Source organism: Chrysochloris asiatica, unplaced genomic scaffold (genome assembly GCF_000296735.1).
Source record: "Chrysochloris asiatica unplaced genomic scaffold, ChrAsi1.0 scaffold00142, whole genome shotgun sequence".
Classification (NCBI taxonomy): Eukaryota; Metazoa; Chordata; class Mammalia; order Afrosoricida; family Chrysochloridae; genus Chrysochloris; species Chrysochloris asiatica.
In genome coordinates this window covers 514,863-528,443 of record NW_006408660.1, presented here as the reverse complement: position 1 = coordinate 528,443, position 13,581 = coordinate 514,863, and the positions used below count along the sequence as shown (strand labels likewise).

Below are 13,581 nucleotides of genomic sequence, written 5' to 3'. Positions count from 1 at the left end.
GAGGCACCTCAAGCTGAAAGACGGTCATTCCGTCATTATTCATCCAGTTGTCCATCTATTCAACAAGAAGCTATTAGCACCTTTGTCACAGGTACTGATGAAACAGAGGTAAACAAAACAGGCAACATCTCTGTTCTTGTGGGTTGGAAATCTAGCGGGGGAGGCAAATCATCAACTTGGAAGCAAATGAGTAGACACAGAGCTTTTTGATGCTCTGATTACAGCAGTTATGACAGTTCGAAAGCCTCCAGGGGAAGGTGAAGTTTGACCTGAGACCTGACAGAAGGGAGGAAGGTAGCCATACAAAGATGTGAGGGTAGAGCATCTCCAACAGAGGAGGGTACCTAGGCAATGACCCTGAGGTGGGAAAGGGCTTGTTGTGCTCAATCAACAGCCAGAGGAGGGACAGGGTATTAAGATGACGTTGAAGAGCCTGGTCATGGTTGGAAGTTTGTAATTTGTTCTAAATGTGACGGGAAATAAATCCTAAATGTGAAGGATTGTGGAGTCTGAAGAGCTGGGCTGAGATGGGGTTGAGGAATAGAAAGGTGGATAGAGAGATGATTTTCCCAACAGTACTTCTAGGCCACCGGTGCCTACAAGACCCAAACACCCCCAAGAACCTACTCTGTGCCAAGCATTGTCCTAGGTGTTACCTCACTGAACTCACTAGAAGGGGGGCTCATTGCCCCCACTTTGCAAATGACACAACTGAGGCTGGAGAAGGTGAAACCATTTCTCTGGACCACAAAGATGGGGGGATGGAGCTTGAATAAGAATTCAAGACCCCTACTCTGTTCTGCTACCTCCCACCTTCTCCTTCATCTCCCTACAAACACTGGGTTTTTTTTTTTTGTTGTTGTTGTTGTTGTTTTTAACCTTTTATTGTGAATTGCATGAAAGTTTACAGAGCAAATTGGTTCTCTGCTCAACAATTCATACCCATTTTGTTTCGTGACAATGATAGCAGTTTCTATAATGTAGCAACACTCTTCTCATCTCCTTGTGTTTACCATTTCCATTCGTCCTTCATTCTATCCATTCCTGCCTTCTGAGTTTTAGCCTCTAAATGCTGCCCTTTTGACCTCGTATGGTTGATAATTCTAAGGAGTGCTGTCTCCCTGACATTACTGTTCCCCAAAAGTTGAACCATGGGGGTGAGTTCAGTTCCAGACCTGAAGGGTATCTAAGGGCCATAGTCTTGGGGGTCCTACTAGTCTCTATCTGACCAGGAAGTCTGATCTTTTTTCATGAATTTGAGTTTTGTTCCATATGTCTTCCACTCTATCCAGAATCTTCTCTTGCGATTCCTTTCAGAATGGTCAATAATAGTAGCTAGTTCTTCGGGTCTCAGGTTCATCGATGAACATTGGGTTCTTGATGAGGAAGAATAACAGAAAATTCTTGAGGTAAGAAGGTAGGATCCTCTAAATGGCTCCTGAGCCAGGTGAGGCTGGGATGTGCTCTCCACAGTGAGCCCCTCTCCATTAATTCCACTCCCCTCCATGGTGAGCTAAGGGTTGTCCATGAATTGAACCACAATGAGTGTGACATGTGGAAGGAAACACAGAAGCAAGTGAGGTTTCCCTTCTGCTTTGATTGGGCAGTTTGTTCTTCAAATCATCTGTCCAGGCTTCCTGAAACGTCCCTTCATATTAATCCCATGAACAGCAGGGGTAGCGAGGTCTTCTCCAGCATGCTGCTCATCAGATAGGTACACATTAGCAGGATAGTTGTGGAGAAAGTCGAGTACGAGCATTCATTCCAGAGAGATTTGCATTTGAACTCCAGCACTTATCAGCTGTGTAGCCTTGGGCTGGTGTTTTCACCCCTTCATGCCTCAGTTTCCACATCTGTTAACTGGACATAGGATCACATTCTTTGTTCAAGTACATGAAGTGTACTGAAAATCAAATGAAGTACCGTACCCACAAAGAGAGGTTCCGCTGGACTGTGAAAAGCTAAGAAAATATACCCAGGGTATATTTTTTTCTCATTTTTAAAATGAGAATATTAAATGTTTACCACATATAGTTGTGCTAAGTAAACAATTCAATCCATGTAAAGTGCTTGGAACCCACAGACACATTTCAGAGCTCAAACAATGCTAGCTGTTTTTATTTTCATGTGGAACAAAAAAACAAAAAAGAGGCTGTGGGGAGACTAAGACTTGGAACTTTGACAGACCTGGGGTTCAAATCCCAACCTGGGTGTTTAAAAGCTGTGTGACCTTAGGCAAGTTACTTAATTTCTCTGAGCTTTAATGGTTTCATCTGTGAAACAGGGGTAGTACTAAAAACTACTACATATCTGGTGTTGTATGACAGCAGGTTCCTCTGAAAAACTGATAACTGATCTATATTCTATTTTATTCTGTACGTTGTTGTTGTTAAGTGCCGTCACATTGGTTCTGACTCATAGCAACCCTGTATAGGGTTATCAAGGAGTGGCTGGTGAGTTTGAACCTCATACCTTGTGGTTCAAACTGACCTTGTAGTCCAGCACATTAACCCACAACGCCACACCAGCACTCCATTCTATTCTGTATATTATTCTGCATTTGGTGTGTGCTGTCATGTCAATTCTGACTCATTGTGACCCTTTGTGATAGAGTTGTTGTTGCTGTGTAGTGCTGTCGAGTCGGTTCCGACCCATAGCAACCCTGTACAGAGATTCCAAGAAGCAGCTGGTGAGCTTGAACTGCTGACCTTGCAGTTCAAATGGCTTTGCAGTCTGGCACATTAACCCCCAGCGCCACACCAGGACTCCCTATGATAGAGTAGAACTACCTAATAGGGTTACCCAAGCTAAAATCATTACTGAAGCAGATCACCAGTGGCTGGCTGGGCAAAATGACTTATGCTTTGGTTAACAGCCAAGCACTTAGCCACTGCATCACCAGGGCTCCTTCATATTATGCAGGATAATGCACTGGACTGCAAGGTCAGTTTGAACCTCAGGGTTGAAGGCTCAAACTCGCCAGCTGCTCCTCAGAAATCCTAGACAGGGTCATGAGGAGTTGGAATGGACTCAATGGCACTTACCAACAACATACTGTATTATAAGGAGTCCTGTTGTTGTTGTTGTTGTTAAGTGCCTTCGAGTCGGTTCCGACCCATAGCGACCCTGTACAGGGCTTCCGAGGGTGTAAATCCTTACGGGAGTAGAAAGCCTCATCTTTCTCCCGTGGAGCGGCTGGTAGTTTCGAACCGCTGAGCTTAAGGTTCGCAGCCCGATTCGTAACCACTACGCTACCAGAGTAGTATAATGGATTATGAGCTGGGCTGCTAACCACAAGGTCAGCAGTTTGAATCTATTCCTACTCTGAAGGAAAAAGATGAGACTTTCTGCTCCCATCAAGATTTACAGCAACCCTCAAAAGGGTCACTGTGAGTCGAGACTGACTTGATGGCACACAACCACCAACCACCACCATGGACTGTACTATACTATTTATAAGGAGCTCTGGTGGCACTGTGGGTTAGGCATTGGACTGCTAACTGCAAGGTCAGTGGTTCAAATCCACAAGCTACTCTGCTCCATGAGAAAAAATGAGGGTGTCTGTTCCTGTAAAAATTTATTGTCTTGGAAATCCTGCACAGTGTCACTATGTGTCAGAATCCACACGAAGGTAGGGTTTGGTTTTGATTTTGCTTTTAAACTGTCTATCCTGGGAGTCCTGATGTGGTGCTGTAGGATAAGCACTAGATAGCAAAGGTGGTGGTTCAAACCTACCAGTCACCCCTCAAAAACCCGATACCAAGTCACTGTGAGTTGGAGCCAACTCGATGGCACTTAACAATAACACATTATGTTGTTGGGAGTTCTTGGAGAAGCTGTAGATATGTACTAGACTGCTAACCGCAAGTCGGTGGTTCAAACCCACCAGCTGCTCCAAGGCAGCGTTACTATGAGTCAGATCTGACTTGATGGAACTTACCACCAACAACAACAGCATACTGTGTTGTTAACTGCGGTAGTGTCAGCTCCCAACTCATGGTAGCCCCAAGTGTTGCAGAGCAGAACCGCCCCATGAGTTTTTCCTGGCTGTCATCTTTACAGAAGCAGTTCACCAAGCCTCTCTATGGCATAGCCTCTGGATGGGTTCAACATGCCAACCTTTTGGTTAGCAGCTGATTGCAAACCACATGTACCACTCAGACTTCTATTCTATTCTAGTCCATTCCATTCTACGCTAGTCTATAGTATATTATTCTATCCTACACTATGAGTCCTGGTGTGGCGCTGTGAGTTAATGTGCCAGACTGCAAAGCCATTTGAACTGCAAGGTCAGCAGTTCAAGCTCACCAGCTGCTCCTCGGAAACTCTATACAGGGTTGCTATGGGTCGGAATCGACTTGACGGCACTTGACAACAACAACAACACTATACACGATAGGAGTCCTGGTGTGGCACTGTGGGTTAATGCACCAGACTGCAAAGCCATTTGAATTGCAAGGTCAGCAGTTCAAGCTCACCAGCTGCTCCTCAGAAACCCTATGCAGGGTTGCTATGGGTTGGAATCGACTCGATGGCACTTAACAACAACATTATACACTATACCATATTATATAATATAGTTCCTAATGTGCTCTGTTCTAGTGTGGTGCTGTAAAATAAACCCTGGACTGCTAGCCACAAGGTCAGCAGTTGTTCCTTGGAAACTCTCTACAGGGTCACTATGAGTCAGTACTGACTCTACAGAACTTAACAACAACCATGTGCTCTGGGAAAGGGCTCTGGGCAGGGTCTCTGTAGGATAGCACTGGACTGTGAATTACAAAGTCAGCAGAGTTAGATTGAGGCTTTCTGTTCCCACAAATATTTGAAGCCTCAGAAACCCTATACAGAGTCACCATGAGTCAAAACCGACTTGACAACACTTAAAAAAAACAACTGCAGTTAAATGCCATCAAGTCGGTTCTGAATCACGGTGATCCTGTATAGGGTTTCTGAGGCTCTTAACAACAACATCATATCACATCATTTCACATCACATCACATCACATCACATCACATCACATCACATCACATCACATCACATCACATCACCAAGGAACTCTGGTAGCATAGCGGTTACGAATTGGGCTGCGAACTGCAAGGTCAGCAGTTCGAAACTACCAGCTGTTCCACGGGAGAAAGACGAGGGTTTCTGCACCCATAAAGATTTATAGCCTTGGAAACCCTGTGCAGGGTCGCTATGAGTTGGTTCCGACTCCACGGCACATAACCACCACCACCAAGGAACTCTGGTAGAGCAGTGGTTACGAATTGAGCTGCTAATCTCACGGTCAGCAGTTCGAAACTACCAGCTGTTCTGCAGGAGAAAGATGAGGCTTTCTGCTCCCGTAAAGATTGAGTCTTGGAAACCCTATGCAGGGTTGCTATGAGTCAGAACCGATTCCACGGCACATAACAACAACAACCATAACATTATAACACTATGTTATTAATGTTGGGTGCTGTCAAGCTGGTTCTGACTCATAGCAACCCCTCTGCACAACAGAAGGAAACATTGCCTGGTCCTGCCCCAGCCTCACAATTGTTATATTTGAGTGCATTACTGCTGCCACTGTGTCAATCCATCTTATTGTGGGCCTTCCTCTTTTTCTATGGCCCTCCATTTTACCAAGCATGATATCCTTCTCCAGGGACTGGTCCCTCCTGATAACATGTCTGAAGTGTAAGAGACAAAGTCTATCCATCCTGGCTTCTAAGCAGCATTCTTCCAAGATAGATAGTATACTATTTTATTCTATCCTAAACTACACAGTTGGTTCTGACTCATAGTGAATGAGAAGCAGCTGGTGGGTTTAAACTGCCTACCTTGTGGTTCATGTTGTTGTTAGGTGCCATCGAGACGGTACCGACTCATAGAGACCCTATACACAACAGAATGAAACACTGCCCAGTCCTGGGCCAATGTCACAACTGTTGCCACACTTGAGCCCATTGATGCTGCCACTTTGCCAGTCCATCTTGTTGGGGGTCTTCCTCCTATTCTCTGACCCTCCACCTTAGTCCAGTACTTGTCCTATAGCACCACCGGGGCCCTTACAACACTATGCTGTTGTTGGTGCATCATGCTGTCCAGTAGGTTCCCACTCACAGTGACCCTGTGTAGGGTTTCCAAAGCTGTAAATCTTTAGGGGTGTTGAAAGCCTCATCTTTCTTCTGCAGAGTAGCTTCTGGATTCGAACTGCTAACCTCGCAGTTAGCAGCCCTCCGCATAACCCACTATGGTACCCGAGCTCCTTCAGTGACCCAATAGGACAGTAGAAAGTTTACTGAAGCAGACTGCCATGTCTTTCACTCACGGGCCAGGTTAGCAGCCCAGTACTGAACCACTGCACTACCTGGGCGCTTTTATCATATGACGTAATTACTGTTGCCTCCACCCCCAGAGGCTCACCCCACTTACCTCGCTCCTCCTCCTTCTCCCTGACGACCCTCCCCTTGAGGGCTCGACTCCAGGCTCCACCGTAGTCGCCCAGCTTGGCTCTCTCATTTCCGTCTTTGCCTTTGAACCAGGGTCCATACCTTCGGGTGATGCTCGAGGCGTCAGCCGTGTCCCGGAAGCCCCTGCCCAGATGCATGTCGCCCAAGAAGGGCAGCTCTGCACCATCGACTGGGGACCCTACAGCTGGGATGGCCTGGTTCTGAGACACCGCGGGCTGGCTCACGAAGCCCGAGTGCAGAAAGACCACGCTGCCCGCTGTCAGGTAGAGCGCCAGGAAGGTAAAGAAGCGCACAGGTTTCCGGCGGAAGTACCGCTGGAATTTGAACCAGAGCTTGGCCATGGCGGAAACATTCCGGACTGGCTCGCTGGGCGTGACTGGGGCTGGGGACTGCTAGAGGGGGCTCTGTTTCCCCAGCTTCCCTTAGGGATGGCACCCCTGGGATCTGCAGTCTTATCCCCTCTGCAAAAGTGATCTGTCAGAACCAGAGGGGGCCGCTGAGACCCAGAGAAAGAGACGATCCACCCCCACCCCTTCTTGGGGTCAAGAAAGGGGTTTCGAGGCTTGGGACACCCCAGAGTGGGTCCCGTGTTGTGTTCCTACATCTTGTTCTTCACTTCAAAGACGTTCTAAAGAGCTTTGAACACTGCAGTTGGGCTGGGAATCCAAGGCTCACCAGCAGCTACAATCCCCTTCTTGCCTCGGCTCCTAGGGCTTGTGGGTGTTGTATAACTTCACTGTGGCTCTGTTTCTGGCCTCATTCCCAGCTGGGGGCCCAGGTCCACTTGTCCACCTACTGGAAGCAGAAGCTGGAAGGATTGCATTCTTTCAGGTCTAGGGTCTCAGGGCTGCCACCTATAAAACAGCACAGATACAGATATGAAATGCCTCATTATGAGGCACACAATCCCACTGTCCTCTAGGGCAGAAAACAAAGCCCAGAGCACATTAGGAATAGGCTCTGAGGAGCCCTGGCCCTAAGGCTTCCAGAGAACACTGTACTGTCTTTTCTATTAAACCAAACTGGGACTTGGGGAAGAGGGGGAGCAGTACTTTAATGCTACTGGGCCCTACTCTTCAAAAAAGCTTAATCTTAGACAGGTACAGGTTCTTATGGACTGGTAGGATACATTTCCCTGTATTGCTTATACATTTGTCAGATGGGTAATGATTCGTGAGTTACCCTGAGTCAAAAAGCACTTCCTAGGTGCTTGTGGACCCTCTACATTACCAAGCTTTTTTTTTTTTTTTTTCCTAGCAATTGGTATCTCTAAGGTTTTCAATGACTGATTTTCAGACGTAGGTCACCAGGCCTTTATTCCTAGTCTCTCCTAGTCTGGAAGATCTATTAAACCTGTTTGCCATGGGTGATGCTGTTGGTATTTGATATATTGGTGACTTGGCTTTGGGCATCGTAGCAACATGCAGGCCATCACAGTGTGCCAAAATGACTAACAGAGGTATTCAAAGAGAAGGGAAACCCTCAATGATGGTTCGACTCAACAGCTGCAACAATATTCAGAAACATCAATGATCGTGAGGACTGCCCAGGATGGGGCAGCATTTCCTTCTGGTACATGGTAAGAGAAGCACGGTCGCACTGTAGGAGAAGCACTGGACTGCAAATCACAAGGTTGGTGGTTCAAACCTACCAGCTGCTCCATGGGAGAAAGATGTGGCTTTCTGTTCCTGTGAAGATTTACAGCCTCAGAAACCCTATACAGAACCAACTTAATGGCACTTAACAACAACCCTGAGTTGAAACAAATTCAAGGGCCACTAACAACCATATGTCTTTGCTGAAATATCTTCTGTACCTGGTTGAATCTGAACCCGGTCAAATTCATTCATTTTCTCAACAATATTACGTGAGCCCCTTCTATGTATCAGGTGCTGTGCTAGGCACTGGAAAACAGTTGTGAAGGATGTCCCTTCCTGAGGCTGCTGTCTAGTGGGGGAGATCAATAGACAGTCTCTTTCTTCTATTCTATGAAGAAAAGGCAAAGGAAGGAAACGATTATTTATCAACATAGTCGCTTATTCGTTATTTATTATCTACTGTGTACCTAGACTTGTATCCAGACCTCCACATCAAAATTTCCCAACATTCCCGTCAGAGGTAAGTATTTCCTTTAAAAAACGAGGGAAGTCAAGGAACACAGCTGTTAAGAGGTAGTATTGGGAGCGGAACCCCTGGTTGTCCAAATCCCAAATCATAGCTCTTAACCGTGACCTTGGGGATTTTATCCTTTTCCCATGTGGTCTGGACATCATCTGGGGATTCAAAGACACCTCCCAAAGTGGCAATCCTTACCTCCACTGCCCCTAAATGTCCATAAAGGCTCACCTTCTCCAAGAGGGCCTCTCACATGGCAGGAAGAACCCCTGCTTAGTAATCCCCTAGGCAGCTGGTTAAACATGAAGGTTCCTGCCTCTTCAACCAGAATCTCTTATTGAAGGTGTAACCTAGAGGTGAAATAAGATGCTCTTGGGTGACGGAAATGAGCACAGAAGGCTGAGGACCCTGCTTTATGACTCATGTTCAGGACCATCCACTGGGAAGAAAATAGAATGTAAATTAGAAACTAGGAGGAAAACACTACGTGGCCCGTGTTGTTCCCTATTAATACCAGCAGGGGGCTCCAAGACAAGTTTAGCCCCAAGTTTAGCCCATACATACGATCTAATCCAGTCAGCTTCATAGGTGGTTCAGTAAAGACAGCCCAACCTACATATGCCATTTGCTCAGCAACTAAGTAGTGAGATCCTACTATGCACCAATCACCGTTCTACACACTTGGAACAGACAAGTGAACAAAACAGACAAAAATCCATTTAGAGTGAATCCATCCATCCATCCAGTCATCCCTCCATCATTTCTTAATCCATTCACCAGTCTATTTACCCATGCATCCACTAAGTCATTTATCTATTATTCATGCATCATCTATCCATCCATCCAAACTGCAACAGTCTATCAATTCATCAAGCCATTCATCTACTTACAGAAAAGGTCCCTGCCTGCATTTAAAAGATATACTGGATGCCTACTGTGGGTGTACTTGGGGTGCAGAAGCAAATAATTCTGAGAATCTGATGTCTACTGGTGGAGACAGAAACTTAAAAAATGATCACTATCCTATATAGTGATCAACCCGACAGAAGATGTATAAACAATATGTAGAACAGCAATTGTTATTAACAGCTAATGTTGACAGAGCCTTTATTATGTGGTTGTTGTTGTTGTTAAGTGCCGTCGAGTCAATTCCGACCCATAGCGACCCTGTATAGAGTTTCTAAGGAGCAGCTGGTGAGCTTGAACTACCAACCTTGCAGTTCAAATGGCTTTGAAGTCTGGCACATTAGCCCACAGTGCCACACCAGGACTCCTTATTATGTGGTAGACAGAGTTTTAATCACACACGTGCTTTTTTATTCAATATTCATATAACAACTCTATGAGGGGGATCTTTTTATTTGTATCTATTTTTAAGAGGAGAATGAGGATCAGAAAGATTAAGATCTGGAGTCACAAAGCTGGCATGGCACTGTAGGTTAAGCACTGGACTGCTAACTACACTTCTTAGAAGCGCTATACAGGGTTGCTAGGAGTTGGAACCAACTCCACAGCACTTAACAACAGCAACAACAACAACTATGTGTCCAGCCTTGTGTCAATCCCTATGCATCGATGACATTTTCCCAACAGTCCTGTGTGCAGTAATAATCTCCCCACTTTACACAGGAGGCTCTCGAGCCACACAGCTGGTAAGTGGCAGAGTTGGGATTTGAACCTAGAACTGTCCAAATCCCAAACCACAGCTCTTAATTACTGCCCTTTCCCCGATGGTCTGGACATCATTTGGGAATTCAGAGACAGCCCCTAAAGCCCCAGTCCCACCTCCATCGTCTCTTAATACCCATACAGACTCAATCTCTAGGGTCATACCCCTAACCAGGCAGCTACACTGGTCTTACATCCCTGCAAGTCTAACAAAAACTTAAGGTGCTGCCCAGAAAAGAGCATGTACACAGAAGCTCACCCACAGTTTCAGAATTCTAATGTCAGGGGTTTGGGTGACCTCAGGGAGAGGAATATGAAAAAGTAGGAGCCTAGGAGTCATGGGTTGACTTGTGTCCCCCCACCCCCAAAAGCTGGAAGTCCTAAGCTCTAGCATTTGTGAATGTGGCTGGGATGAAAATTGGGTCCTTGCATTTGTACTTAGTTCATATAAATGCATCCTGGAGGGGAACGGATCCTAAGGCAGTATGACTAGTGTGCTTAGAAGAAGAGGAGAAGACACAGATCTACGCAGAGAGATGGCCTGGTAAAAATGGAAGCAGACACTGGAATTTAGCTGCCACAGGCCAGAGGGCATCTTATCAGGACCAGTCCCCGGAGAAGGATATCATACTTAGCAAAGTGGAGGGACAGAGAAAAAGAAGGAGACCCCCAACGAGATGGATTGGCACAGTGGCGGCAACAATGAGCTCAAGCGTACCAGCAATGGTGAGGAAGGTGCAGGACCGAGTGGTGTTCGTTCTGTTGTACACAGGGTTGCTAAGAGTCAGAACTGACTCAACAACACTTAACAACAACAACAACAGGCCAAATGATCTCTGGGATTACTAGGAATTGGAAGAGACAAGGACGAATCTTCCCCTAGAGACTTCTGAATTTGAACTTCTAGTCTCCAGAACTGTGAGCAAATGCATTTCTGTAGTTTTAAGCCACCCAGATGGTGATGCTTAGTTCCAGCAGCCACAGAAAATAAGACAGTAGGGACGTAAGGGTATGGGGGTGGGGGGGAGGGAAGCAGAGAGTGCTTCCTTGAGGAGGGTCTGTGTGCTGGCAGGTCTTGCAAGAGCAGAGTCCAAATTCTTCAGTGGGGAGGGGGACAGGAGCAGCAGAGGGCATTTCCAGGAGAGGAGTACACACCAAGAGCAGAACACTGGGGTAAAGGAACAGAAGAGTGTGGGGCTTGGAGGGGACACAGCATTAGAAGGAGCAGTGGGCAGAGGTCAGACCATGGGGAGCCTTGAACACCAAACTCAGGGGTGTCTAGACAATGTCCTGATAACCACACTGTGGTTTCAGTCACAGACCACTCTTAGAAAAACGAATCTCTTGCCACTGGGTCGGACTCATGGCAACTCATGAGGTTTTCTTGGCTGTAATCTTCCAGGAAGAAGTTTGCCAGGCCTTTCTTCTGTGGAGCCACTGGCTAGGTGGGGTGTCCAACGTTTACATCACAAACCACTTTTGAACCACCTGAACCACCTAAGAAGCTTCATCACTTGAAAATCTCTGGGTCGTGGGCAGTGCCTCACAGTGTTCTGTGTAGCTGGACACAAGCCAGATGTGTCTGCAGCTGGAACCAGGTAAGAACAAGCCGCAGTAGTCCTCAATGGATGGCTAGGAAGATACCCAGCCCTTCCAGAGGCTCCCAGGCAAGATCCTGGGCTTTGGAGACAGACGGACCTAGATTCAAACCCCACTATTTACATAACTCAGTAACTTGGGCAAAAACACAGGATCTTTACCTGTAAAAAAATGGGCAGAAGTTCCCACCTCCTCCCACAAATATTGCTTGGAGGACTGAGTGACACATTGTAGGACGAGTGTCTCACACATAGTAGGTGCTCAAGGAGAGCTCCCCTCTGTTCTATCCCCCTCTCTGGAGTGTGAGTCCGTGAGCAGCCTTTAAAGTCACGTGCATGTCTGCTTTAGCGAGGCGGCAAGTATGCCGGCTGTTGTATTATTCCCTGTGGGGTTTTTTTTGTGTCTCTCTGGGGTATTTCTGAGACTAGTCCTTTGTTATGGCTGTTGTTCCCTTCTTGCTCCTTTATATTTCAACACATCTTCTCTCTAAATGGGTGCCAAATGGGGTTTAAGCTCATTAGAAGCTGGCAGGGAACAGAAAGGGACTGAGCCACTGGGAAGAGACTCTGAGGTGGGGAAACCCACTTTTGAGCTTTCCTTGCTCCCAGGCAGGGAGGTGCTGACCCACACCATCCACCTGAGCTGGGAGGGAGGATGGAGCTTGCCTGAGAAGTGAGAACCCCAGGTGGGCAGGCTGCATCTGCCCCATCACCGCTTTATCCCTGGTAGTCAGTGGGGCACAGGCGACTCTTGAGAAACACAAGTGGAAGGAAGGCGGGGAGAGTCCAGATGAGGGGCTGCAACCTACAACTGAGGTTTTAGTCCATGAAAAGTGATTTCTGCAAATAGTAACTGCAGGGCTCGGGGCTAGCGACCTTAGATCCCCTGCTGTATCTGGGGATCCCATCTTCCAAGGGAACCCCTCAGACTCCTCTCTTCAAATGCCATTCAAATGTCATTCTGTCTCTCTCTCCTGCCCTCACTTTCCCCCTTCCCTTATCTCCTTTTTCTCTCCCTCCCTTGCCTCTCCTTCTGTCCTCCACCGGTCTCCTTTTCTGTCTGTTTCTCCATTTCTCCCTCTCCTTCATTTCTCTCTTTATTGCTGTCTCTCCCTGCATCTCTCTTTGCCTCTGTGCTCTCTTCCCAGATAGAAAAGGGAATGAGGACATAAGATAACTACTGTTTGCTGAGCACCACTATATGCCAAACACTGTGCTTAATTAAGCAAGTTCGTCCATAACCTACCCTCTTCCCCAACACTCCATGAGGCGGGCTGGATGGCTGCTCATTCATAAGCTGTCTACTTGCTGCTTGGGGGCCATGTTGACTTTCAGCAAATCCTTTATACACTAGAATCCAATCACATGAACATCCCCACCTGTAACTTACAGGTGTGTGACCTGGGCAGGTCCCTTCATCTCTGAGCTGCAGTTCTCTCTGTGAGCTATTGAGTCTCCCTCACAGGCCTCTCCACCCCCCCATGGAGATAACTCATAGCTCTGGAGTCGGTGGCTTTGTCACATTATCCCGATGCAGTTTACCTGAGCCTCAATTTCCCCATCTACTCTGCGTGACTTCCCACAGGGATGGAACGGACAAGCCTCCCTTACAGGAATGGCAGCATTTGGTTCCAGCCGTTCGTGTTTCCAGTCAGAGCCTCAAAGTGTCTAAACACAGACTATTTTTAGCACCAGAATCAACCTCTGGTGTTGAGCTGCCAAGACAAACACTTGGGGGGGT

The 13,581-nt window shown here is 46.9% G+C and overlaps 1 protein-coding gene across 1 annotated transcript in view; it reads right to left on the bottom strand.

The window, feature by feature from the left end:
- The window catches only part of WSCD2 (WSC domain containing 2), a 66,637-nt gene extending 59,768 nt beyond the window's left edge, over positions 1-6,869 (bottom strand). Inside the window, exon 1 of the mRNA XM_006870425.1 lies at positions 6,422-6,869. Coding sequence (XP_006870487.1) covers positions 6,422-6,800 — 379 coding nt within the window. The 5' untranslated portion in view covers positions 6,801-6,869. The remainder of the gene's footprint in view (positions 1-6,421) is intronic.
- Positions 6,870-13,581: the final 6,712 nt, after the last annotated feature.